The following is a 26,869-nucleotide window of genomic DNA, read 5'->3' as shown; positions in this document are numbered from 1 at the left end:
TTCGCAGTCATAAACGATCTTTCCCTTTCTCTTCCAGCAGTCTGCGGTTGACCTCTCCAGTGATTAAAAGGCACCTAAGGTTTCAGCTGGTGCGTCATCAATTAAAGACCGCAGCCTGCTACAAGTGCTTAATTTTGTGTGAGAACTGGCTGCAGGTAAAGTACGAAAACACAAAGCGAACTCATGAAAGGCAAGAGCAAGAAAAGACACACACATGAAATAAGACTAAATATTTAAAAGGAGCACAAGGCAAGCATTATATTATAGGTATTACATAAACCATTTTAAATATTACATGTGAATTTAAAGTTAATAAACTTTTTTTGCATTCATAACAGTATGCATTGTATCCACCTTCAGAAAGTGATTAATTTTGAATCGTAAAACTCGAGTTTGGGATGTTTAAATTACCCAAAGGCCCGAACTTGACCTACTCTCTCTTTCTCTCTCTCTCTCTCTCTGTGTGTGTGTGTGTGTGTGTGTGTGTGTGTGTGTGTGTGTGTGTGTGTGTGTGTATAAGAACAGGAACCCCTCCCGGTGAGCAGGAAGAAGGTGACGTCAGTTGTCACTTGGCTTAGCGCTGAGTTTAGTCAGGATTACAATATTTGTGTGTGTATGTGTGTGTGTGTGTGTGAGAGAGAGAGGGGGGGGGGGGGGGTGCTCGACCTCTAGGCTGTTTATTTAAGGTGTGTGTATGTAGGGAAAGTGGGAGTGCGCGTGTGTGTGCGTCCGTTCTGCGCGTGGCTCGGCCTGAGTGTCTGTAACATACGCGAGAGAGTAGTCTAAAGGAGGGGGTGTGTTTATGGGAAGTAGAAATTTTGTGTGAGTGTGTGCACGCGCCTGTGTGCATGTGTTTACACAGACGGGAATACTGCGCCAGAGGAAGTGCGCCCGTTCTCCGTCTGCGCGTCCCGACTTCCTGCTCTGAGGCAGGAGAGAGAAAAGCTGCGGATCCGCTTTCAGACAGCGGGGTAGTAACGGCAGCGGCAGCAGCATGGAGCCCCAACACAACGCACACACACCGCTTTAAAGACACAAACCCCACTCATCACGCACGGGCAGACGGACCGAGGAGCAGCCGCAGCTAGGTAAATGCTACTATGTACAACTTTCTGAAGTTAGTGTGTGTGAGCCCATCACGGATTAATAGAGCGACAGAAACGAGCTCGTATTAGCTGTTAGTGTATCTACTGAAATCCTGCAACGGGCAGACACTCAGTGTCAACTTGATATGCGACTGAAGTCGTGCGTAAACTTGTGCGTAAAACGAGTTAAAGCTGTGCGTAAAATGTGTTAAAGCTGCAGTTTTAGCACTCTCTGCTTTTGAAACAAAAATCATTCCACTCATAGAAGCTACATTTGGGGGGAAAGAAGGATTAAATAAGGCAAGAGTGGCGGCTACTGTGGAAAAAAATCAGTCGTGGCTCCTTTAAAAATCTAGTAGTAGAATTTCTGGTTTGTCTGGACCTCGCAGACTAATTGCCATGCGCTTCCGGATAGAAGCTGGCAGCAGACAACATCTTGAAAATGAGTCACTGGTGCAAAAACAAAGAACCGTTTGAGTTCCAGCAGAACCCCATGCTCCCTTTCCACAGACATACACACTCACACACAGACATACTTCCAAAAATAAGAAATACTCAGCCTAAAGAAAATGGATAGACTCATATGTGGCTTTTGGTTTGTTTCTGCTGGACAGAACAGCTCCCAGAAGACAGTGGGGGAATATCCCATAGTAACATTTGCAAAAGGAGAATCTTGATTTACAGATCTTCCATGACATGTGAGCTTACACAAGAAGGAGTTTATAGACAACCAAATGTTAAGTTTTGACACAGGGGACCAGTGTGCCAGACTGCTTTTATTCTGAAATTCCATAAATCAGCAGTTCCTGCAGCTTTGCTTCTCTCCTCTCCAGACTTGCAGAATGTAGATCAGAAAGAGTCTGACATCAGGACATGCATGCATACCCCATATAACAGATCTCTATAGAAGTATAGACCCCTGAGTGTGTGTGTGTGTGTTTTCCTGGTGGTTCCCTGTGACAGGAAGTCCTGGAGAGGGAAGGCCTCTCACCGGGAATGACGCCCCTGAAACAGAATGACAGGAAGTCCTCGTTTAGACAGACGGACATCAGTACAGTTCTTCCATCACTTCACACACACATGCAGGAAATAGGAAGCGAGAATGTGTGTGTGTGTGTGTGTGTGTGTTTTCATGATGATGGGGTCATTGTTTGCATCCACATGCACTTTCACCCCCCCTCTTTGCTGGATGGTTTCCTTTTAGAAAGACACCGAGAGATGCATGTTGTATTTTTAGATTGACTCAGTAGTTGCGAATTATTGCTCCTTATTTGTTTTTGCAGCGTGCACCTTTAGGCACCTTGTAATTTAATTTATTTGACAAAGGAGGCAGAAAGAGACAAGCAGACACCCACAGGTAAACATGTCAGTTAAACCCAGGCTTGCCTTGGCAGAAGGTCACTGACCACATCCTGTTTTATCACCATGGGAACATCCGAAAACCAACCAACCAAATGTATGAACCTCTTTCTCTTTCTCTCTGTGTCACACACGTGATCTCAGAAATTGTGCACATATGCGAAATAACAAGAAGTACGGAGATCTATGTTAGAGTTTGGGGAAATCCCAGAAAGCCTTTCTTTTTTTGGAAATTGTTTCGCATCTTAAAAGAAAACAGAAAAAGGGTCAAAGAGCTCTTTTTCAGAAACTGTAACACCAGTGATGTTCCCCAATACGTCCTGTAGTGTACACTTCCTATGTCTCTTCAGAAGTTGCGGGAGGAAGTAGCAAAAACACAAACCAGTGGCCACAAACATGGTTTATATTTCACACACATCAACTGTAAGTCAACGTAATCCAAGTAAAAAGTCGACTATATTGTGAAATTCATCTTAATACAAGCTTTCTGATCATTTAGGACCAACAGTAAAGATTTTAGCGATAACATTATTTTTATTCACTTTTATTCATTTTCATGCATTGTGTATAAATGTTCTGGGCATGTCATTATAGCAAAAAAACAGAACAAAACAAAAACAAAAGTAAAAAAACAAATAAGAGGCTGTTTTTCATTTCAAATGGAAATTCATGGGTGGGTCCCAGCTTTTGCGCATCAGTGTAAGACAGAAACATTTTATTTATGTAACAAAAACAAAAAAAAGGTGATGATAATTCAGCATATGACAGCTTTCCTCATGCTTTCTGAGGGGGATCAATACATGTTGCTCTAAACATTTGGGGTGGGGGTGTGGGGTATCCTTGAAATTTGATAATTGTCCACATTCATGGATGACCGTTCCATGTCCGGTTTAAAGGTTAATAGGCCTTTTATTATTCTGTTATTCAAAGAACATTTTAAAAGGCAGTGAAGAATGAACGAGCAGGCAAGGCTTGTTCTTTCAGTAAAGTTTGAACCATAGAAGGATCAGGGTATATTTTTTTGTGCTGACACTGACAGTCTTCCTCTTCTCCACCCACCTACTACCTTTTTCCTCCCCTCTTGTTATGTCCTCTTTCACACTTTCTCCCAGAGAAAGAAATTTCTAATCTTTTAAGGACACCAGATGACTTGCACAGAAGTGAAGCCACTGCCTAAAATGCAAATGCAAACTGTTTTGTTGATGGTATCACATTCAAAGACAGGATGTATTTTTAAAGCACAGTAACATTTCTTTCATGTCTGTCAATTGACTTGCAAATTTTTATTTACATTTTACACAGCATCCCATTCTTCAATTAAGTGGTTTTTCTGAGCTGATGGTTTCTGTCTGGGACAAAATGTATTTCTTCTAAAAGTGAGCAGTACAGTATTTGTAATGCAGAGAGTGTCTCACACACATATTGACAAAAACAGTTCTATCACCCGTCTATGCAGTTTAAGACCTTTTAGTGTCTTTTAGCTTGTTTTGGGTCAGAGTGGCAGCACTAATAGCAAGAAGCAGCTGGCTCACACTCACTGAGTGTATGCTAATGCTGCAGCTGTTATAACTGATGCTGCTTTAAGATGTAGACTTGCAATCCTCCATCAGCATTGCTGCTTCCAGAGCTTCACATCTTTTCACTCCTCCAGCAGTTGATATGTGAATGTTTTGGCACTGCTTCAAGGATAGAAGAGGTGCTTTTTTTTCATGGTTTGTGCTGTAATGCAATCCATGCAAAAGAATATAGGCCATTATAGATTGACACTCTTTTACTCTTTCAGTGCTTTTACTGAGTCCTGGTTCTTCACTGCAGATCGCCTGTGTTTCTGGTGTCCCCTCCCCCCACCCCTCCACCCCTATCATGGAGAGCTCCATCACACTCTGGCAGTTCCTGCTGCAGCTGCTGCTCGACCAAAGCCACAAACACCTCATCTGCTGGACATCCAATGATGGCGAATTCAAGCTGCTCAAGTCAGAGGAAGTGGCCAAGCTGTGGGGCCTGCGCAAGAACAAGACCAACATGAACTATGACAAGCTGAGCAGAGCGCTGCGCTACTACTATGACAAGGTACAGAGCGTATATATTTAAACCATACAACAGTGTGAGTGGTTTGACGATGTTCAGCTGTGATTAACTGGACATCACGTCTTGTTTCTCCTACAGAACATCATCAAGAAGGTGATCGGTCAAAAGTTTGTCTACAAGTTTGTGTCTTTCCCTGAGATTCTGAAGATGGACCCTGCGGTGGTGGAGTCAGGTCGCAGCAGTGAGGAAAGTGGGGGCGTCGCATCAGAACCTGAGGCTGAAGATGAGGATGGGGGTGAGAGGAGCCAATACCTCCACTCCGGCCTGTACTCCTCCTTCACCATCAGCTCCCTGCAGCACTCTTTAGAACAGCATCGGCCAATCAAGACGGAGCCCAGATCTGATCGCCCAGACGACAGCTCCTCCGTCATTCGATTCATGACCAACCGTGGCCACTCTTCAATCCCCTCCACCCCACCCCCATCCTCGACCGAGAACGCCCATTCCTCCAGGCTGTCTCCGCAGATGGCCCGCTCTTCCTCCAGCTCCTCCTCCCCTCCACAAAGCCCCACCCATATGCTAGTGAGAGGGGGGCGCCAGAGCACAGATACCAATGAATTAGAGCCCAACGCGCAACCTCTAAACCTGTCATCTGGTCAGAGAGAAAGGGAGAGGTCACAGAGCACAACAACACCAGAAAGGAGGGGACTGGCCAATGGCACGCCTCTGAAAGGAAGAAAACCAAAAGGCTTGGAAATCTCCGCCCCTTCACGTCTCCTGACAGGAAGTGACCTTGTTTCAATTGCTCTCAACAGCCCAGCTCTGCCATCTGGGTCCTTGACCCCTGCCTTCTTCACAGCACAGGTACATCATGACACATTACACATGTTATATACACACATTAATGCCTCCAGAAATGCAGTGGGTAATAGGTGAGGAATGAGAAGTGGAGGGTCAGACGAGCGAAAGAAGAGATTTTGGATGAGGAAAGTCAGACAGGGAGGAGATGGAAAGAGGTGAGCGGAAAGAAAAGGAGGAAGGGAGGGAGGGAGGAGGTTCATAAGTGAAGCCATATGTTCATGCAGCTTCCGATTCACTGGCAACAACACACTGACCAAACCAGGACAGTCTGACTACATTCAGGCATTCAGCTAACACTCTTATCCAGACTGACTAATCATACACTGCTGTGCATACATCACTGATGGAAAATGAAAGTATAGGCTGAACTCTTCACTCATTATTTAAAAATTTTAAAGTGTGTCCATGTGCACACTTATTATTAGTATGTATAATACCCTTTCACCCACAGGAACATATGAGAACTTTAATGAAAAGTCTTTGGCTCATACCCAGAATAGAACCATGTGAAACAAGTTTATGGTGTTTGCTGATTTTTGATGGTCAAATTTGGTGGGTTATGGTTGGTAAAGAAGCAAAAGCCATTAAATAATACACCATAAATGTAGCTTAGGGGACTGAACATCAGTAAATGGTCTAAAACAACACTCAGAAGCCAGCTTTGAGTGGTAAAACAAAAGCCTTTTGAGGTACTGAAATCACCAAACAGATCAATAGCAGGCAATAAAATAAAGGTCACCAGCTAAAAACCATAAGTATACAGTTGTCTTCAATCTAGCATTGCTAAAAATGAACTGTACTGACAGTGGAAACACAAAAGCATTCCTTCACCTTTTACTGGCTGCTGAAGAAAAGAAAAACTCTCCAACATCTTAGAAAACCAAGACACAGAATAGATGTCATGAATTCTGCATGAGTGGAGCTTCCTGGTCTGCCAAGTCAGTTTGTCTGTCTGGTAGATGTGAGATCACTAGAGGGCAGACTTGGCTTTGAACGCTGGGTGAGACTGAGCGACACGACAGCTTCACCACTGACTGTGAACAGCTCTCTGGATGAGCTGCCAGAATAAACACCATCATCTCTTTCTTGGTGTATTTATTCTCTGACATTTCATTTGGGGTTTTGTCTATGTAGACTCCGTCTGGTCTGCTGCTCACTCCCAGCCCTCTGCTCTCCAATATCCATTTCTGGTCCAGCCTCAGTCCAGTGGGACCCCTGAGCCCCGCCCAGCTGCAGAGCCACGCGCCCCTCTTCCAGGTAACGGTCATTTATTTTTGTTTCCACGCATGTGCACGGGCTGCCTTCAGCAGCTGCAGATATTTGCTAAGCACTTGTTAGACCTAAATGTGCCAAATAAGCATACAGCGGAAGGGACTAAAGGGCGATGGTAAATTTTTAAAAGGTGAGTTCATTTGAGTTTGCTTCTGTTTTAATTAGCATCAGGTCACAACAAAGGTACAGCGTAGTGTAAGGTAAAGATCTCAATATTAGAGAGAGAACCCCAGTGATCCAACAAGCTTCTATGAGCAGTATTTGGCAACAATGGGGAAGAAGAACTCCCCTCTAAAAGGAAGTGGCTGCCAGCAGAACCAGGGAGGGAGAGCTGTCTGCTGCATTCTTACCCTAAGTTAATGCAGACATCGGTTTTTGTTGCTACAGAGAGCTATGGTTGGTATTTGTGGCTACGAATATTATTCAGCAAAAATTAGACTCTTTCTACATAGACTGTAAATAAAAGATGGATGGACTTCCCAAGGGGATTGCATTGGCTGGAAAAACAAACCTATGAGCTCAGTTAACACTATGTTGTCTCAATTGCTAGTTTCAGTTTTTTTTTTAAATCATTATTATTACAGAAAGTTAATTTTAATTGGAATCAAACAGACCACAAAGTAGGGTATGATCTGATGAAACTGTATGACCATGCAGTGTCATCCATGGTCCCTCATGTTCCCTCACTCATAATGTCTGTTTTTAAAACACAAAGATGGCAACCCTTAAAATGCTCCGCTGGAGGATTCAAGATGGGACTTCACTAAGCAATGACTGAACTCATCTTTGGCCACAGCGGCTTTTATCAGCAGTGCAGGGAGACAGGAAATGGGGAAAGATACAGGGGAAGACACGCAGGCAAATTGGCAGCAGGCTGGGACTCGAACCCAGCCTATGTGTTCACCTAAAACCTACATAAGACATTTTTGGCAGTTTCTACTAAAGGAAGACAGGTAAAGCTTAATGTCTTCACCTTCAATTCAATTCAATTTATTTTTCTACAGTTTTTTTAAAGTGCAAGAAAACTTATACACAAACAAATAATACTAATTCTGTCCCTGAAATTACTGAAAATCACTACGACATAATTATGTAAAGTGTGTTCTAAAAAAACCTGACATGATTTCATTTGTATAAAAAAGGCATACACACTTGGTGTGTGCCTATAAACTACCTCAGTTTATACAGACTGCTCTTTATAGTCTTTTCATATGGCAGGTTTACCTCTGCAGTAGTTTTCTCACAACGATGTGTGAGAGGTGTGTGCACGATTCACTGCGTGCCAAGGGTTTCAAAATAAGCTGCAGATGTTTCCGTTCTGGTGTGGACAAGAAAAGGGGGCAACTTCCTGTTGTCTAGGGGGAGAAGAGAGTGTGTTGGTTGGCCAGGAGCCTCTCCCACCCAAATCAGCTCTCTTGGACAAACACACACACTACCACAAATAAACTTTTAAGCTCAGCATCTAGCACGCAGAGTTTTAGTCCTCGGAACAGGATCTGGTCCCCGTGTTGTTTTGCAGCCCGATTGCAGTCCTCACAATCTAATGAAAGCTGAAGCACTTTCTCCATTAGACTGAAACTACCAGGTTTAAATATATATATTTCTTATTCCCTTTAAGCAACCGCTAATAGAGTTGGTGTTTTAATTTTCTATCAATATCCCCAGAAAGCATCAGATGACTTCTTCAGGTCAGGGGACCATTTAGTCATTCACACAAACACTACAAAGTAAGAGTGTCAGAAATTTACACTTCATAAAAAACTAAACAAAGTTGTGTTTTCTTCCCCTCCTGCAGTTCCCCACACTGCTGAATGGACCCATCCCCGTACCTCTACCCGGTGTGGACACCTCCTCTCCCCTGCTGCTCTCCTCCAGCTCCCACAAGTCTTGATGCCAGCCCGAGCTAACGAGGAAGTGGGCCAAAGCAGGCCGAGCTGGACCACATTAGCACCAAACCAGCGACCATTAAACAAAGATGAACCACGGAGGATTTGGATTCGCTCCGAGTCCTGCTACACATTGATCCCAGACCTGTTGCTTTGCTCTCTGAGAGGAGCATCTGCAGCAGTCCTTTGTGTGTTTGCTAGCCTTTCCTAGCCATTTCTTCAGGACAAAAAAAATCTCTCAATTTCTTTTCAAGCAAAGAAACGGGGAGTGGAGGCCAGACCTCATCACACTTCTCGTATCATTGTTTAATTAGTCTCAGCTTAAGTGATGCAGACCATCTGAAATTTAGTGCATTTTTTTTTCTACCAGCAAATTAAAGGAAGCACAGAAATGTACTTCCTTGTGTAGGGATGGTGTTACATGAGAGGACTGTCGGCACTCCCACGTGTGTGCATAAAATGAAGCTGCAGTCAGGTGAGAGCTGGCTCAGCGTCACAAGGTAACAAAATCCAAGTACCTGCAGCGAGAAGCTCACCCAGGAAAGAATTATCTGTAAATAAACTGAACTGTAACCCAAGACCTCATTGATTTAGTATAATCAATGATCAATAATCCGTCACAAGTCACCGGTGATTGTAATGTGTGAAGTACAGAAAGAAAACTATTTTTTTGTTGTTATCGGTTGGCTGTATCGCACAAACACACGAGAATCAAAGTCCACTGAAAAGTCGAGGAGGTTTGCAAACGGCCATGCCCTCGACAAATTAATCGCATTTGACTAAAACTTGACCAATAGCAGTGATTCTTGTAGAAATGGGAAAAGTGCCCATAAAATGACAAATGTGATCGAGCAGAATTTGGGTGAAGCCTCATTAGGTGATCATTGACCAATACTCCAGGACGAGCACCAATTCTTGTGGATGGATTTTCTGGAAAAATCGTATTAATGCCAAGTGGGGAGTCATGGCCAAGTAAAAGTTTGGCACATAACCCCTAAAACCACAACTTACAATTTTTACACACATTTTTTAATGTGGGTTAAACACTTAATTAGTAATGCAATCACCAGTAAGCTTTAGAGGTGCAGTTATGTGAATTTTGTAACCTATGAAACAGTCAGTTTAGCTTTTTGCTACGCTAAACTGACTGTTACAGTTTAATGTTCATAAAGGGACCATAACTGGAGAATTAGACGCTACAGGCTGCGTAGGCCAGTAAAGAGTCATCACTGCAACAGCCACCAAGTCCTGAATGATGAGTCAGCTTTTTTCCCTGTGCTAAACTTTCCTTTTAATATACCAAAAAATCTCCACGTTCACAATTTTGGATTTTGCAGGTCTCAGGATTTTTTTTTTTTTTTTTTTTAAGATAATGAAAATTTGTTTAGCTCTTTGAGCTGGACATGTGACCACATGACGCAGGACCTTCACCGACTCCTAGCAGAGCTCCTGCTAGTCAGAGCGCTACCAGAGCGTTGTGGAAGTCTTTATTTCTGTATAATTTCTTGTATTTTTTTTAAAAATGCACTGTATTTTTAAACCTTCTACCAGCTGTGCCTTTCTCGATATTATGTAAATATCTTAGCTTACATTTGACATTCCATGTCAAAAATTGCACAAAGTTTTTTTTGTTTTTTTAAATGGCTCCTGGTTATTTTTTTAGAGAAATTAATAGATGTGTATTCTCAGTGATTTGCTTGTTTTCTGCATTCTTTGAATAAATACGTTTTTTTTTTTTTTTTGGGAGTAGAATTATTTTTTTTTTCTTCAATACAACTAACACATGGGCGGCACTGTGGCCTTGCATTGACTAGTGCGCTCATCATTCATTTCAGATGGAATACACATTCATTTAAAGAATGACTGCCACACAGTCCCTTTAGGAAACAGTTTAAATTTACTTTCCATGGTTATGAGAAATAAATAGTTCCAGTAAAAAGAGTCACACACCAACTGTTCACCGGCAGCTCAGTGTTTCAGAGAGGTCGAGTTCACAACACAGCAGGCCTTCCATGCATCAGGCGCACATACACACACACGCGCGCGCACACACACACACACACGCACACGCGCTCAGATCTATTAACATAAAATTAGATCAGTCGCACATTTGAAAAAGTACAGTTTTACAATGATAAATATTTAGCTGTTATAGAAATCTCCTTTTGTGCATGTTACTGCTGTTCATGTACACAAAATCCTCTTAGCAGAAACAGTTTGCAGTTTGCAGTGAAATAATCCGGCATCTTTAAGTCCGATTGAAGGAGAATGTATAGGAAATGAATAACGTCTGGAAAAAAAATACTTTTTATTCTAGTAAAGCATGTAAACATGCAGTATGTGAAATTCAAGAGAAGAAAGAAAGCTACTTTATACTAAAGGGACAAACTGTGGGGTAATGGATCAATATAATACAGGAAATCTACCATTAATATAATGACATTTTTCCTAGGAACATGATAATTTATGCACAATTTTAAATGTAAACTGGTTACAGTATATTTCCTTTACAGTATTTGTGTTGTCACAGTTCACGTTGAGCTGAATTTAATTACATGAGCTCCTTTTTTCAGCTCTAGAAAATTAAAGTCCCCTACTGAAGAGATATTTACAGGATTATTACACCGTTAGCTGCAAACTGTTTGGTTTACACATTAATGCTTTTATATATTAATTTATCAAGCATTAGTAGTGCTTCTAGCATTTTTCTACCAAATCAGTATCTTAAACAGAAACTCTACTGTAGCTCAGACATTTAAAAAAAAAATGAAAAAAAATCTAAAGACAATAAATATGAAATTTTCATTAAGATGTCGAGCAAAAGAACTGCAGTAACAGGAAAACCTCCATCAGATCATCTTACATGCGATGGTCGAAGCACTCCGGCATTTAGTCGCACATTATAATGCACTGCACTCACTCCTATGTTTTGCTACTGTGAGTGCAGTTACTCTCCAACATCTCCATGATTTCATCTGACTTTTTATTTTTTAGCTCTTTGATACTGCCACAAAAATGTGATGTTACTGTTAATCATTTAAAGAAATAGCTTGACATTTTGAGAAATACGCTTAATTGTTTTTAATTTGGATGACAAAACTGATGCAACTGATACAGGTCCTGTGATGCTGTTCAGCTTAGCTAAACTTAAGCTGAACTAAAGGCTGGACACTGTGAAACAGCCAGCCTACCAGGTAGATAAAATGTGCCTGCTAGGATCTCGAATGTTCAATATAGCTTCACATTTAGCATTCAGACATGAGAATGGTATCAGTCTTCTCATAACTATTTCCCAAGTGGCCATATTATTCCTTTGAAGATCAGCAGAAACATCTGGACCACATGTGGCTATACCTACATTGGTCTGTGGCAATAAGAAAAGTGCATATACGACTAAAATCAGCCAGAAATGCAAAGCACATTTGCAACATTGTGATGTGCGGAGGTCTTCCCTTTGTTTCAGTAAACACATAATCAAAAGCAAGACTTCTCAACAGGCTTTATCATCTGTAGCATCACTGTCGGTTGCAAACAACATAGCGGGCATATGTAAAAATTTCAATTTGAAATGTCTTTTTTTATTTTTGTACAAATACTAAAGAGCAGTGGTCTGACGCCAAGTGGAAAATAACCAGTTTGCCTTTGAACAGCCCTCCCCGATCCCCACTATCCCACCCTCCCGCCCCATCTCCGAGAACATGCCACAACGACACTGCTGTTTCACAAGGAGAGGTCACAGACACGGAGAACACATCTTAATACTGTCGGGTAAACTCGGCCCTGTCGAGGCCCGTGTCCCTGATTCCAAAAGAAAACAAAAAGAAAAACAAAATACACGCAAACACACTGAAGTGCAAGTTAACCACAAAGAATTACTGCAGAGAGATCTCCAAACGCACACAAAGCAAGAAAGTGTAGTTTGCATTTTTCTTTTATAACATAAAAAAAAAAAAAAAAAAAAAGCACTGAAGTCCTGGCAGCTTTGTGAGAGGTTTTCGGGAAGGCTTGCTGGCTTCCTGTGGGATGTCACGTGACTTCCTTTTCAGCGCCAATATTTCTCGTTTCATCTGCTTTGCCTCCCCGTCACTCCTCGGTTTTGGTCCCGTTGGTGAGCCACAATGGTCAAAAAGAACACAAGAAGCAAAGGCTGGATGTTCTCAGCTAGATCAGGCTCTGCATGTGCTTCTTTAACTCCCTCAGCTGTCAGTCCACTCAGAGTCATGCTTTCTGATTTTCAGTTTAACCCCAGAGGGCAGCAGGTCTTCTGAAAGGAAAGTTGATCTGAAATGTTTTGGAAAAATGTCAACCAACACTGTCTAGTGTTTCTGGAAATGTTGTAGAGTTCAGTCACGGAAGCTCGAGGAAAAACAAAACATAATCTCCAAATATATATATATATATGTATGTATAGATATACATATTTTTTTAAAAAACTGAAGCTTCCGATCTCCAAGCACAGCAAGAACAACAACTTGGATCACAGCATCGACATCAACATCAGTTGACTCACGAGAAGCCGGAGGATCGTTGTCAGGAGAACAAGAGTAACCTTACTGACTGCTCAACTGTGCATGGCATCCCGAGTTCACACTGTGCACACACACATACACACACGCGCGCAGACACACACTGTGTGTTAAATACAGACAGTAGTAGTTTAGCAGCAAAAAAAAAAAATTCATCCTCACCCTCTCCCCCCCAAATAAATAAACAGTCTCCAAATAGATTCAACTCAGTCACTTGCTCAGATGGGGTGTGTATGTATGTATGTATGTGTGAGTGCTTGTGTGTGTATGTGTAGTTAAATGGGTGGTGTGGGTGTCACTCCGAGGGGAGGTGGGCTCATGCAAGAGGCTGCTGGGAAGTGAAGATGAAGTGGGGCACCTTCTTCATGAAACACTAGAACAGCATGCTTTGCCTCCTGTTGATCTTGCTGTTACCTGAAAGCAGAGAAAAAACTATGAACTACAACACGCATAATGCCTTTGATTTACACCAGAAGTGCATTATAAACCCTACTGGTTAAAATACCCGTATCACAGCCTTTGAATATGCAGAAACCAGATTTGACCATATTTGGATGAAAGGGTGGAGCTGATCAGCTTAGCTCTAGGTGCTAGGTTAGCTAGATAAATTTATTCTTAATTAGGCTAGCAAAAACAAGCTTAGCAGAAAATGTAATTACTGGAAAAACTAAATGGCCAACTATTAGCACAACTGAATGCTGAATGGAGGATGAGTTCTTTAACATTCGTTTTCCTTTAATGGAACCGTCATTTATAAAATGAGCATCGTGCTGTATTAAAGATGCCTTGAAACTAGTAATTGAGACCATAAAGTCATTATAAACTTAAAGTTTGTTTTTGTTTATTATTATTTAAAGGTCTAAAAAGCTGAGGTGTGTAAGAATTTGGATGCATATTCCACCCACCTGACTCTGGGTACGAGGAGTTCCTGTAGCCTGGGTCTCTCTGCAGCTGCACTTCTTTTAATGTGAATATTGATACGCCTGAAACACAGGGGAGAGGTTCGCTCAACAATAAGTAGCAGAAAAGATAAAAGATTCAGAAAGACAGACAGCAGCTTTATTATTAAGATGTGTGCGCTCACCCTCAGGCAGTGTGTGGACTCTCATCCCAAGCTGCCTGAAGTAGGAATGTTTCATTGCCTCATCAGCTGAAATCCTCTTCTTGGATTCATACTGTTGAGACAGAATCAGGAAACATTAACCATCCTGTGACTTTATCAGAAACCACATCAGCAGGTTGTTGTGTCTGCAATCAGGGCTTCACCATACAGGAAGAAGTGTATCAAATTATTGTGCAAGGGACGAGTACTGTGCCTCCTGCTGGAATTCATTAGTAAAATAAAATCTGAGCATTAGTGATGGAAGGCTACAGCTTTATCACTCAAGAAACCCACAGGCTGAAACATGTCAGCCTTTATTCATCTCATTTTCACACAGGGAAAGTTTCCATTCAACAGCACTTTGATGTTATTGCTTTGTAGATATTTTATAGACAACAACGATCTTAGTTTCATTTTCTGTAACCTATAACGGCGAAGGTGTCGGCTGTGACACAACGTACTTCCAAAGTGCCGCCGTTCGTGGACTTTCGGCAACAATTACGGTACCGTAATACCCCTACAGGGCTTTGAATTTTTCCGATAGGACAAACAATCATGATGTTACTGTAAAAGCCAGCTGATCAAAGTTCCTTTGATCAAAGTTCATTTGATCAGCCAACTTGGCGGCGATACACTACGTCTTAACCAGCTGTTCACAGCTAGTAAGGGCAGGTAACCAGAGCTTCAGCGGTGATCACCTGCACTAAAGGGTTAACTTGTTGGTATTTTTCCTCTTGCTGTAAAACAGAAAACAATTTAGCTTTGCTAATACAGAAACATTAACATTTAAGGCAAAAAAAAAAAAAAAAGAGATGAGATGAGAAGGGAAATGATAGTCAACAAATGACACCAGTCAGATATGTACTGAGGATCACAGTGTTGTTCACAGTTGGTGCCTAAAACCAGTAAAAACAACAGTTTAAAACCATTTTGTTTGTATGTCCACATGCTGTGGGCAGATAAAGTGATGGAAGGAAACTAAAGCGTCATTCAGACAGTTTATGACTCCATGGAATTGCTAACTGAGTGGTAGCAAAATTTTAAAAAGTGCAACACAAACTGGAAACGAGACCATTTGCCTTCCAAGTAAAACTTGTACTTCACCAGCCAGTAGGTGGCAACGGGAAACTGTGGTAATCTGCTAGCAATTGTGAAGAGGTATTCGGTGCAGCATTGTATATCTCTTTGCAACATTGCCTTGCGGCTGCCAGCAACCACTACTACCCTGACTAGTAACTGACAAAATTCAGGTACATTTTACCATCTGCTTGAGGAACTGAATCAGAAACCATATAAGGCAATCACACGGTACTTAAATAATCCTGAATATAATTTATCCTGCAATGATGTCAGTTGTCCCACCCAAACATATGAGGCAGTCATCTTGATGCACACATGGAAGTGTGTAGAGGAGGTTCATAACAGTTTCAACTGTGTGGCAGTAGGCATATGTATGTTGCAGGTGAGTATATCTGTTTGAATAACATTAACATGGAATCTGTTCATTGCTCTGGATGAAGAAGCCAGTGTCGGTATCCTGCAGTTTAGTTTAGTGAATCTGTGATGTTTAATTTCACATGTGTAGCAGATGTAAAACTTGTACAAAAGAAGCTTTTTAAACCTCATTTGTGACTTTGGAAAAGCCACGGAGACAACTCCTGCACGATTTTTTTATAAGGCTGGGTGTGAATGGTTTAACAGGGATTTGTTGTCATTTAACATCATCTCATCAATCTTGACCAGCTGTAATCATTTAACCAGAAGTTCATATTAGGAGTCAGGCCCACCCCCCTGAATGAAGGCTGTGAGATTAATGTGAATGTGCTCCTTTTCAGATGTCCTTATGCTTAAATGTTTACATTAGACAAATAAAACTAGGAACATCAGTGCAATATTAATGAATATATATAATAACTTATTATAGAATAAATACAAAAATTGTTCTTGCATTTAACATTTAATTAAAAAAACATTTTAGAATGAACAGCACTGTGATTATTGTGACAGAAGTAAGGACTCACTCTGAGGAATGTTAGCAGCAGCTCGATGCCTTCACCATCCAACCTAAAGAGACAAAAAGAGAACAGTTTGGTATCCGCCTGCACTCGGGGCTGATGGGAATGTAGGGGCTCATGGGAGGAAGGAAGTGGACAGACCTCTGTAAAATGTTCTACAGGATTTCCTGCCTGCAACACATGCTCGCTTGCTCTCTCTGTTGTGCACACACACACACTCAATATACATGCAAAGGGGCAGATAAAAGAAAACAGATCTCATGTATTCAACACACACACACACACACACACACACACACACACACACACACACACACACACACACAGACAGACAGACAGACAGACAGACAGACAGACAGACAGACAGACAGACAGAGCTGTACCTGGGGGCATGGTTGATGATTGGTTGGGGTTTGTATCTGGGGAAGTTGTAGGATTTAAACTCTTCGATAGAGGAGATTCCTGGCCAGTTCTCCTCTGTAGGTGTTCCTGAAGTCACAATCACACATAGGTTGCCATGTTTGATTAAGCAGGTAATAACATGCGGTGAAACATTTGAGTTGTTAAAGTGATCTCATCTGGCAGGAAATGCTCACCCAGTAGCCTGAAGATGAGGTGGAGCTCATCTTCCACAGTAGAGCCGGGAAACAGAGGCCGACCTGCAGCCATCTCGTAGAATATACATCCAACACCCCTGGAGACACACACAGGTTCAACAAATACACAGGTGAGTGGGAGGTGGGGTGAGGGGGCAACAGTTTTCAAGCAGAGAAAATCTGCAATACAATAGCTGATGAGGTCTCATGATGTCACTAACAGAGGATTTGATGACGACACAAAAATGTTAAGTGTTGCACTTCAATGCAGTCATTTAAACAGACAAACAGGGGTATGTGATAGTCATGGCAGACTGAAGGTTTACTGAGGGCTGCTAAGCGGTAGTTAAACTGTGAAGATGGCAACACAAATCACAAAGAGCGTTTGCCTTCAAAGTAAAACTCGTGCCTTATCCTTTCAAAACCTTTACTCTGAAAAGAAAAGGCCTCCGTTTCCAGTCTGTGTGTCACACTTTTCTCAGTATTATTACCGCTTAGCGAGCAGTTGGCAAGTGTTTGCAGACAAGTCACTTTGTCTTCCATACAAAGTACAGGCAACCAAAGCAACTGCAAGGAGGTTTCTGTTGCATTATCATACCTCTTTGCAACAAATTTCACCTAGCCATTGCTGGCAATCTCAGGAACCACTCACCATTAGCAATCAATTTCATAGTAACTGCCAGCAACCTGCAGCAACCCCTCAGAATATTTTTCCCTAGTAACCAGAGGTTGAGAGACAGTCACCAACCAGCCTCTTGGCCTATGTGACTGAGAGTCAATTAAAACATACTGTAATTTACCTCATAGCTTCATGAATGATCTACTTTTTTATTATAAGTTGCACACTGTAAAAATGTTTTATCTTAAATTACTGAAAAATAGTAACTTAAAACTAATAGCTGCACATTCAACTTAGTCACACAATGTTTGCTGTAAAGGTGGGCACCCTGTGTGTCAGGATCCTAGTGTTCACATTCTTTCACATCTTTGCCTGCATAAACTTGCTTCTCCCTTACATTTGAGTTTTTCAGGTCAAAAATTCATAACTTAGTTTTGCTTTCATTAGTTTGCATCCCACTGCATATTAAGCTTTCAGCCATTTTTTTTTTTTTTTTTTTGCAAGTAGACAGAAATTGCAAAGTGTCAACTTTAAACAAGCCGAAGCAAATGGTAAGCTGTTATCATTAGCAGCTGCATTAAGAAGAATAAAGTAAGAGGTGCTGCACAGTAGAGAGGGGCTGTTTAGTCGGGTCATAATTCTCTGTAGGTTTGTAACTACAAGGGACAGGTGTCACCTTCCAAGCAGACCTTTGAGCCAGCACTTACTGCAATGATAACTGCGGCTTTAAAAACCATTACTAGTGGTTATTGCAAGCTACATACCACATATCAATCTGTGTTGAGTACTCTGAGGATCCCAGCAGAACATCAGGAGGTCGGTACCAAAGAGTCACCACCTCATTGGAATAGGTTTTAGTCGGAACAGACTTGGCCCTCGCCAGACCTGCCAAGCCGCCACACACACAGACACACACAGACACACACACACACACACACACACACACACGGATATTTAAACAGGAAAACAGCATTACACCCATGAAGAGCTAAACAGTAAAACAGTTTACTCCATTGAAAACAAGATGTAATAATTCTCCTGCTGCTCCTCCTCTGTTCACTAGCTTCACCTCCTGCTGGGCTTCCTCTTACCAAAATCTGCCAGTTTGAGTTCTCCTCTCTCATTGATGAGAAGGTTCTGTGGTTTCAGGTCCCTATGGAGAACTTTCCTCTTATGACAATATGACAGCCCTCGCAATATCTGGAACAGGAAGATCTGGGAAGATATTTTTAAATGGCTTGATGTTATTAATATGTCAGTTCATGTTATGTTAATGCTTTACTGGCCTAATTTGCCTAATGTGATTGAAATACAAATAGAAGAAGATGCTTTTAGACTCTGAGTTACATTCTTGGAATGATTTGTATGGAAAATTTTATCCTGTTTCATCTCTATTAGACACACACAGAAAATTTAATAAAGTTTGGAGGGATGAAAGGAGACTTGATTTTACATAGCACGGGGAAAAATGAGCAGAGCAAACAGGTCACGAGTAATAAATGAGTAGTAAAGATTGTCCTCACCTTCACATTATGCATGCTCATTATGTTTCCACAGTCATCCATGTACTGCTTCAGATCTTTGTCCTGCAAGGAGAGGCGGCACCATTAGGCAGGATGTGCATGACCAAAAAGTCTACAAACTGACAATTTTAGAGACACTTCTTTTGCTTTTCACACAGATTCAAATCCACTCTGAGTCTTACCAGGTACTCAAAGACGAGTGTGAGGCTCTTGTCGGTGTGAACGATGTCGTGTAGCGTCACAATGTTGGCGTGTTTCAGGTCTTTGAGTAACGACACTACAGAGACGGGAAGATGTTTGAATAAAGAAACATGTTTACAATAATAATAACATTTACAATAAAATCTGACAGGAAAAAACAAAAACAATAAAGCAGTTAATAAAATAAAGGATATTAAATCATAATTTTTAGAGAGAAGTTTAAAAAATTTTTATTGTTCCCACATTTGAGCTGCACATTAAACTGATTCAGTTTAATACTTAGTGAATAATTTACTAGGCTTGACAACCTGAGTGCTGTCAACTATGGCTGAGCTACACTGATACTTCATAAAGATACTTAATGTGGTATTTCTACACCAAAAGATCACGTCAGATAAAACATATGAACTTTGATAAAAAATAAAGACATAAAATGTGCTAACCTTCTCTGATGGCCGTGCAGGGGGCTCCTTCCTCATGCTCCAGCCGGATCTCCTTCAGCGCCACCAGGTTGTCTGTCAGTTTACTGCGTCCTTTAAACACTGTGGCATAAGTTCCCTGAAAGCAACACGCAGCAGTATTTTAAATGTAATATAAAAAAGTGTGAAGTTTTAATTTTTTTTATTATTGGTGAGTCACGTTGGAATTTAAGCCTTCCTCACCTCTCCCAGCTTGTCCAGTTTAATGTACGTCTCCAACTTCCCAAAGCCAATCTCTGACTAAGGGAGAGAGGGCGAAAGAAGGCAAAATTAAGCACAGATTTATTATATCATAGGTCCACTGATTTCTGCAAGCAAATACTTGGATCTGAATGAATCTGTAATCAAGAGGCAAGTTTTTGGGGACAGAAAGCTTTCTGGTAGCTGTTTGTAGTCTGAGATCAGTCACATTTGAACAGGCTTTGATTGCATGCAATTTCACAATAAGGAAAAAACAATATATTGCACTTGCAAAAATCTACATAGTCAGTTGTCAAATTGCACCTGCAGCACCATTTTACAGTTTTTCCCCTCATTCTGAAAGCTGAAGGTGTCCCAAATCTTTACACAATCCTTCACAAGTACTCGAACCTTTGCTATGGTTAGCAGAGTTTGTTGAATAATGTTGCCCCCCCCCCCCCCCCCCCCCCCCCCCCCCCCAAAAAAAATCCTTACTCAATGTTGACACATGCAGGTTATGTTTTACATCAAATGTTTTCAAACTGTGAGGAAACTAAGAGGAACTTTTTAAGCTCATTTCCAGCTCCAGTTATCCACAGTATTCCTGACTTCGCGCCACTACCCATAATTCATAGCGGAAACCGGTTGTTTACTTCCGTTTCCGCTGTTGTTCACGGTTACATGCTTACACACTTGCCGTTCAGTTTACTCTATTTTACTTGTATTATGCCTTGTTGTTTGTAAATGTACAAATTGTTTATTATTTTTCTGAATTAAAAAAACAAACAAAAAAAACCCGAAATGAGCACATTAAAAAAAAAAAAAAAAACAAAACTTGCCGTTCAGTTTAACATTTTAACACTGCAGTTTCTTTTACCTGGCCTAAATGGTACCACATCGGAGGTGGAGACATTGCAAGGATGTTTTAAAAAGCAGCGAGGTAACGGTGCCTCACCCATCACTTGTGTAAATGACATGAAATTATGGCCCAAAGTCAGCTACATTTACATTATCAGTTACCTTTTTTTTTTCCCGAAGGTGTTGATGGCGGGGAAATCGCATAATTATAAGAGCACCAGATTACCTTCAACGCAATAAAATCAATAAAATAATGCTTAACAAACAGGGCAACGTTCTTTTCCTTAAAGCAGCTGTAGAGCCGAGCCAGCGCATCGGCCAAGCTAAGCGCTTAGCATGGGTCATGCTAAGGGAAAGTGGAGCGGTGGAGACAGTCAGCTGTACTTGTATCGCGGGAAATCATGTAGTGATGCTGCAGCTATTCTGTGGAAGGTATATAACTGATCTGGATATCAGAGTGTTCAGATCACTGAAACAGAAACACTGGACTGGCCGAAAGCTGTGATCGAGGAGACACGCAGCTGTCATCGTGCTAACTGCTACGTGTTTACATGAAGTCAGGCATTGTTTAAGCTTTGTGTAGGCTGTATACTGTAGTGTCACACTATAAATAAAATAACGTAAAAAAATAAGAGGCTGTACATTAAAGGAAAACTTAAAACATAAGGAGAAAATACAGTAATAGGATGTGCAACTGGGTAGTATAATTTGGGGGGAAAAAGAACAAATATACAGAATAAAATCATTTGAAAAAATGTACAGACTGATGTAGTGACAACCGACAACAGCACAAGTTGAATCCGAGCTCATTTTTTCCAACTAATAAAGCCGCCTGTTACAGCACAAAGTAACCGAATTTTGTCATTAACTCTGGCTGTAACTTTGGGTAACCGGAAGTATAAAACCGAACAGCGGAAGTAGCAGTCTGTCATAGCAGCCTACGTGTGCTCTTTCAGAAACCCGTGGATATCCGAGGCTCTTTTAGAATACCACTGCATGACTCACAGTTCAAAATTATCTGTACTTAAACCCATTATTTATCTTATTCTGGGTCTTGGTGCAGCTCCTCAGTTAATCAATGGGCTGTTTCGGCTCCCCTCCCTCTAACGCAACAAGAGGTTTGAGCAGGGGCTGTGTGCCTGAGATGTCCATATTAGGTATATAACTACTACCAACGTCATACAGAGCAGAAAACAGTCAGTTTCAGGTATTTTTTTCTGTCTGAACAGGCTAAAGCCTGAGGTTTTGGCTCACACTGATCACTCATGAATTTTGGCCATGTTTTTTTTTTTTTTTTTTTAACTTTATTTTTAAACAGTTTTATAGTCTTACAAAGGTGAACACAACATAGGAATTGAATAACATATAGAACATTGAACAAATGGGTCACCGAGGGAGAGAGACAGTGGTGTGTCACACAAAAAAAAAATTTTAAAAAATAGGCAATTAATGTTCCAAATAGCACCGGGCTACAGTAAAAGTTACTGAGGTCCCAAGGGGAATGAATGGAGTTGTAGGTTGGACGCACCTGCTAAGAACATGAAGACCCCTGTGTGAAAATTTCAATTGAATTCAATTTTATTTATATAGCGCCAAATCACAACAAACTGTCGCCTCAAGGCGCTTTGTATTGCGGGTAAAGACCCTACAATAATACAGAGAAAATGTAATGTCTTATTATCTGATATCAAGTCACATTTATCACATAAAGTATAACAGAGGGAAAATAGAGAGAGAGAGAGAGAGAGGGGTGAGAGAAAAGGAGTAAAAGAAAAGAATTGAAAAATAAGTAAATAATTATTTCACAGTATTTTTACATTTGCATATATTAACCATTTTGACCAGTATTTTTCGGCCTTGTTGCTTTGAAGTCTCAGGGAGTAGGTGAGCATCTCCATATCACATTTCTTTTACAGTGGCAGACCATTCTTTCAGTGTTGGTGGGCTCCCACTAAGCCATTTCCTTGTTATTGCTTTTTTTCCCTGCTATCAGTAGGCCATGTTTAATATGAACAGCCATCATGATAATATAAATATAAAAAATAAGCAAAAGCACAGTTGGTCCCTTTTAAGATCTACTATCAAATTTCTTAAAAACCTTTAAACTTGCTCGGTGCAATTTGTGACACACACACACACAAAGAAATTTGTGACCTTCTGAAAAAATAAATCAAAGCAAACAAACCCCTCTTTAATTATTCCACTAAAATGTAAACAAATATATGCAAAATACTTAAGCAGCTCACAGACACCTCACAAAGCCAACAGCAAAATCATACTCCACGTCTCCCCACCAATTGTAGTTCCAAGGCACAAGAGCATGATTATCCCCCAAGGAGCTAAGAATGAATAATCACACTTATGAATATTGTATGAAGGGGTGCAGCACAAATGAAACATTTTCTATCAGCCTCTATGATTGCAGCTGGAAACATCTGGAGCTGACAGCAAGTCTTCTGCGATTGGCCGAAAGAAGGAATGGCGAGATCAATTATGAGTGTCTATCATCTTTATACATATTTATTTTCATCTGATCCTTTAGAAAGACTTTACGACTAAGTGGCATCTCCGGAGGCAAATGATGCACACAAATCGGCCTATCAGTGCCAACCTGCAACAAGGCTGCATAACCACTCCACAGCAGAGCATTATGATCTAATTTTATGGGCTAAAAGTGTGAGGTGAGCGCATGTGACTCCAGATTAATCCATCCTGGGCTTGTACCAGGAAAGTTACCATGGAAACCCAGCACAGAGGGTGTCTGGTAACAGGACTGCTAGCACCACAAAGCAATAAAAGAACAGAGACACACACACACACACACACACACACACACACACACACACACACACACACACACACACAAACTGACCAGCGAGGCTCGGCGGGAGCGTCGGCTGAGCGGCTGGTCGAAGGGTGGGCTGGTAAGCTGCAACTTCTCCAGGTAGCCGTCAGGAATTCGGATGTCAGCAGGTAGTGACAGCCGCTTGTTGAGGTCCTAAAACACACACACACACACACACACACACAAAGAAGTCACTAGAATTGTATCCAATTTCTGAAGGGGCTCTAAAGTTTCTTAGGCTACATAACAAGATCACACTTGATATAAACTATTACTTAATCACACTGTGAGAAAACATACTGCTACATATGCCTCGCCTATATGTCGTGCAGGCATGTTTCAGCGGTAAGCAGCACAAGACAATGTAGCCTGCTGAGTCCACCCACGTCTATGCCGTTTCTAAAATAACTCGTTCTCTTCTCCTCCTACTCCCAGAGGCGACAAAGATCAGGTCGGTCGCCATCTCATGGAAGGTAAAAATAAGAGGCGGTCTGCCGAAGCATGACTGCTGCTGAACAGCAATACCATCGGCACAAACAGACTGCAATTATAATAATCATACCTGCGTTAAGTTCATACTTCAAGTCTGCACTGCTGTCACCGCACGGCTCGTATCTAAAGTGTCTTAGATGTCAGATCTGGTCTATTCTGTGATCAAAATCAATAACACCAGATCTGACACCAATGAGCGTGCAAACTGATGTCGCTGACTGGATTAAAAATACAGTGAGAAAAGATGTGAGGTCTCTTTGGTTATAGTTAGTTTGGTCACGCCACAAATAAATCTTTCTTATGACAGCAGCTCTTTGTCCTCTATGATGGTGCTGCTCAGAGAATATTCTAGCATTACGGGCTCCAACAAAAGTTTGATTAAGTTTAACATATATGCGGAAATTTGTCCCCCATCAAGATGAAGATGTATGAAACTGAGTGATCTAAAAGAAAGTTCACATGACTCTGTGCAGTCCTGTAAAAACGATGTACACCTTATGATACAGAGGCTTGTCGAACCACCTCTAGCAGCAATAACTTGAAAGTAATAATTTTTCGTATGACTTTATCAGTCCCGCTCTTATTTACGTTGCTTCAGTTCACTGAGTTTTGTCTGAAGATCCCGCCACAGCATTTCAATCAGATTGAGGTCTGGACTTTGAACTGAACTGCAGCACCTTTTTTCAGCCATTCTGTTGCAGATTTGCTGCTGTGCTTGGGCTCATTGCCCTGTTGTGTGACCCAGTTCAGACAAGCTTTAGCATTCGGAAAGATGGCCTCACCACAATACTTTGGTATACAGGGGGGTTCATGGTCCACTCATGGGACCTGCAAGGTGCACAGGTCCTGTGGCTGCACAACAAGCCCAAATCATCACCGTGCTGACAGTTGGTATGAGGTGTTTGTGCTGATCTGCAGTGTTTGGTTTTCTCCCAGTGTTGCATCATGACCAAACATCTCCACTTTGGTCTCCGTAAAGGAGATTGTTCCAGAGGTCTTACGGGGTTTGCAGCTTTCACCTTGTACACCTAAGTCATGATGTCATGTTTTTAGAGAGAAGAGGCTTTCTCTTGGCAACCCTTCCAAACAGTCCATACAACTTCTTGTTCTATCATTTAACATGCTAACTGAGGCCTGTAGCATCTGAGATGTAGCTCTTGGGTCTTCTGCATTTTCTCTGAGCATTGGCTGAATTTGCTGGGATGTCCATACCTGGGAAGGTTGTGGCATTGTGTTAATACCTACCTGAATGTTGTTAAACTATTGAAAATGTATCCGAACATAGAGTTGGTTCACAAGTGAGAAACCAGTGAACGAGCGTTCGCTGTGCTCTTGACCTCTTTACTGAGACAGCTTTATGAAAACCTCCAGCATCACAAAGAACCACAAGAGTAGGAGTGTGCTTACCCTTATGTAACAACCAGTATGTATATGCTGATTTTGACCACATCCTTGAGCTCTGCTTATTTCACACCCACAGATGAAATTAACACTCAAAAGGGGTGAAAAATAGGTCAGCGTGCATGTGTGCATCTGTGAGAGATAGCATCAATCAGGGAAGATGATCAGGTGGGTTTTGCCATAATTTGTCATTGACCAGCAGGGGGCAGGGGGCCTCCAGGCAGACTCAGTCATTCCGTTCAAAATAAAACTTCCCCTAGATTTAAAAATATTAAAATGATTTATAATGCAGGAAATAAGAAGTCACATAAAGTTAGCATTTGCTGTCATTTTATTTGGAGAGCAGAGGTGCTCTGTGTTTACTCATCTCTAACTTACTAGTGGGTAACTGGTGCCACAGTTTCTTGAAGTGAGAGACTACAAAGACTACAAAAACACTGAAAAATTAAAAACTAGAAGGGAAACAAAACCCCTCAAAAAACCCAGATAATCATGAGGAATGTTTTAATTCATCTCAGTGTTTTTTCTTTTGGTCTGAGATTGTGTTTAGGGGTCGAGTCTAATCTACCAAGGCCAAGTTTTTAGAAATATTTTTATTTTCTTATTACCCAGAAAAAAGTTAAGTATGGCAAAGGCTGAAAATACAATGATAAAATGAGACTACTAACAGGAGCCATTTAAAATGATTATGCAACAAAACTGGCCTAATGCTTGTTTTCAATACATTTTATTCAGCAAGTATGAGTCACTCTTTGATCTGAAGTGTAGTACTCACTTATATGTCACACAGTTGTTTAAACCTTAACATGACTCAAAATAGCAGAACTTCATTGTATTCATCTTTGCAAGAGGAACAAAGGGGAGCGTGCTCTCGAGTGGAGACAGCTGACATGAAGAAAATCACTGTGGTAACCAGCACAGATTATCACGTCTCTTCACCAGCCTCTTCTTTTGTCCTCAGGGAGCAGGGCTGCTATCAGTATCATGACGCCCAGACTCTTAGAACCCATTAGCAGACAAACAATCTGTCCCAACCCCCCCTCCCAAATCACTCGCGGCAGAGGAGAAGAAGAGCCGAAGGAGATGAGAGGAAGTGAAGCGTGGTATGTGGGCTTGCAGTGTAAGCCATTTTACGATAATTTACAGCGTGTGCACGCGTGCTGGAGTTTGCGCTCATCTCACCTCCATGGAGATTCGCCGGTGGACTCTGTTCCTCAGACAGACGCCCGTTGGAGACTGAACCTCGTCTGAAGAGGTTCCTGATGCCTGATCGCTTTCCCCGTCAGATCCCATCTTCAGATTCTCATGGACAATATCTGAAAAGAATAAAGGACAAGTGAGCACAGAGGCTTTAGATGAATCACACTCAAACTGTCGGATTATTACAATTCAGGTGTGATCCAGTCTGTCTTAATCTAGTATAGTGTGATTGGGTATTCATAAGAATAATGCATAAATAACAGCATAGGCGTTCTAACTCTATCTTAAAGCCTGAGGTGGAATCTTCCAATTGCTTTTTGTCCATATAAAAGATATTAAGT

At 41.4% G+C, this 26,869-nt stretch overlaps 2 protein-coding genes across 2 annotated transcripts in view; one reads left to right on the top strand and one right to left on the bottom strand.

Annotated features, from left to right (window-relative positions):
- The first annotated feature begins 758 nt into the window (after nt 1–758).
- Nucleotides 759–10,165, top strand: elk3 (ETS transcription factor ELK3). The gene is made up of 5 exons (XM_030720322.1): nt 759–1,088; nt 4,260–4,514; nt 4,611–5,336; nt 6,468–6,590; nt 8,401–10,165. Exons 2-5 carry the CDS (start codon nt 4,308–4,310, stop codon nt 8,494–8,496), a joined length of 1,152 nt encoding a protein of 383 aa, XP_030576182.1. The 5' UTR covers nt 759–1,088; nt 4,260–4,307; the 3' UTR covers nt 8,497–10,165.
- Nucleotides 10,166–12,188: 2,023 nt separating this feature from the next.
- The window catches only part of cdk17 (cyclin dependent kinase 17), a 48,559-nt gene continuing 33,878 nt past the window's right edge, over nt 12,189–26,869 (bottom strand). Inside the window, exons 4-17 of the mRNA XM_030720027.1 lie at nt 26,511–26,644; nt 23,463–23,588; nt 19,736–19,792; nt 19,517–19,631; nt 19,055–19,149; nt 18,873–18,935; nt 18,441–18,564; nt 18,114–18,234; nt 16,731–16,828; nt 16,518–16,623; nt 16,141–16,183; nt 14,102–14,192; nt 13,923–14,000; nt 12,189–13,431 (exon numbers count right to left, since the gene is read on the bottom strand). Of these exons, the coding sequence (XP_030575887.1) occupies nt 13,391–13,431; nt 13,923–14,000; nt 14,102–14,192; nt 16,141–16,183; nt 16,518–16,623; nt 16,731–16,828; nt 18,114–18,234; nt 18,441–18,564; nt 18,873–18,935; nt 19,055–19,149; nt 19,517–19,631; nt 19,736–19,792; nt 23,463–23,588; nt 26,511–26,644 (1,292 nt within the window). The 3' untranslated portion in view covers nt 12,189–13,390. The remainder of the gene's footprint in view (nt 13,432–13,922; nt 14,001–14,101; nt 14,193–16,140; nt 16,184–16,517; nt 16,624–16,730; nt 16,829–18,113; nt 18,235–18,440; nt 18,565–18,872; nt 18,936–19,054; nt 19,150–19,516; nt 19,632–19,735; nt 19,793–23,462; nt 23,589–26,510; nt 26,645–26,869) is intronic.

This window comes from Archocentrus centrarchus, chromosome 23, assembly GCF_007364275.1.
Source record: "Archocentrus centrarchus isolate MPI-CPG fArcCen1 chromosome 23, fArcCen1, whole genome shotgun sequence".
In the NCBI taxonomy this organism is placed as follows: domain Eukaryota; kingdom Metazoa; phylum Chordata; class Actinopteri; order Cichliformes; family Cichlidae; genus Archocentrus; species Archocentrus centrarchus.
Note: the sequence above shows the minus strand (reverse complement) of the source record. Positions and strands in the feature narration are given on the sequence as shown.

What these genes read in the sequence shown, in the direction of transcription:
- elk3 (XM_030720322.1), top strand. Translation starts at nt 4,308, where the DNA reads ATGGAGAGCTCCATCACACTCTGGCAGTTCCTGCTGCAGCTGCTGCTC. An exon ending in TGCGCTACTACTATGACAAG is followed by an intron (nt 4,515 to 4,610) that starts GTACAGAGCGTA and finishes TTTCTCCTACAG; the next exon opens with AACATCATCAAGAAGGTGAT. An exon ending in CTGCCTTCTTCACAGCACAG is followed by an intron (nt 5,337 to 6,467) that starts GTACATCATGAC and finishes TTGTCTATGTAG; the next exon opens with ACTCCGTCTGGTCTGCTGCT.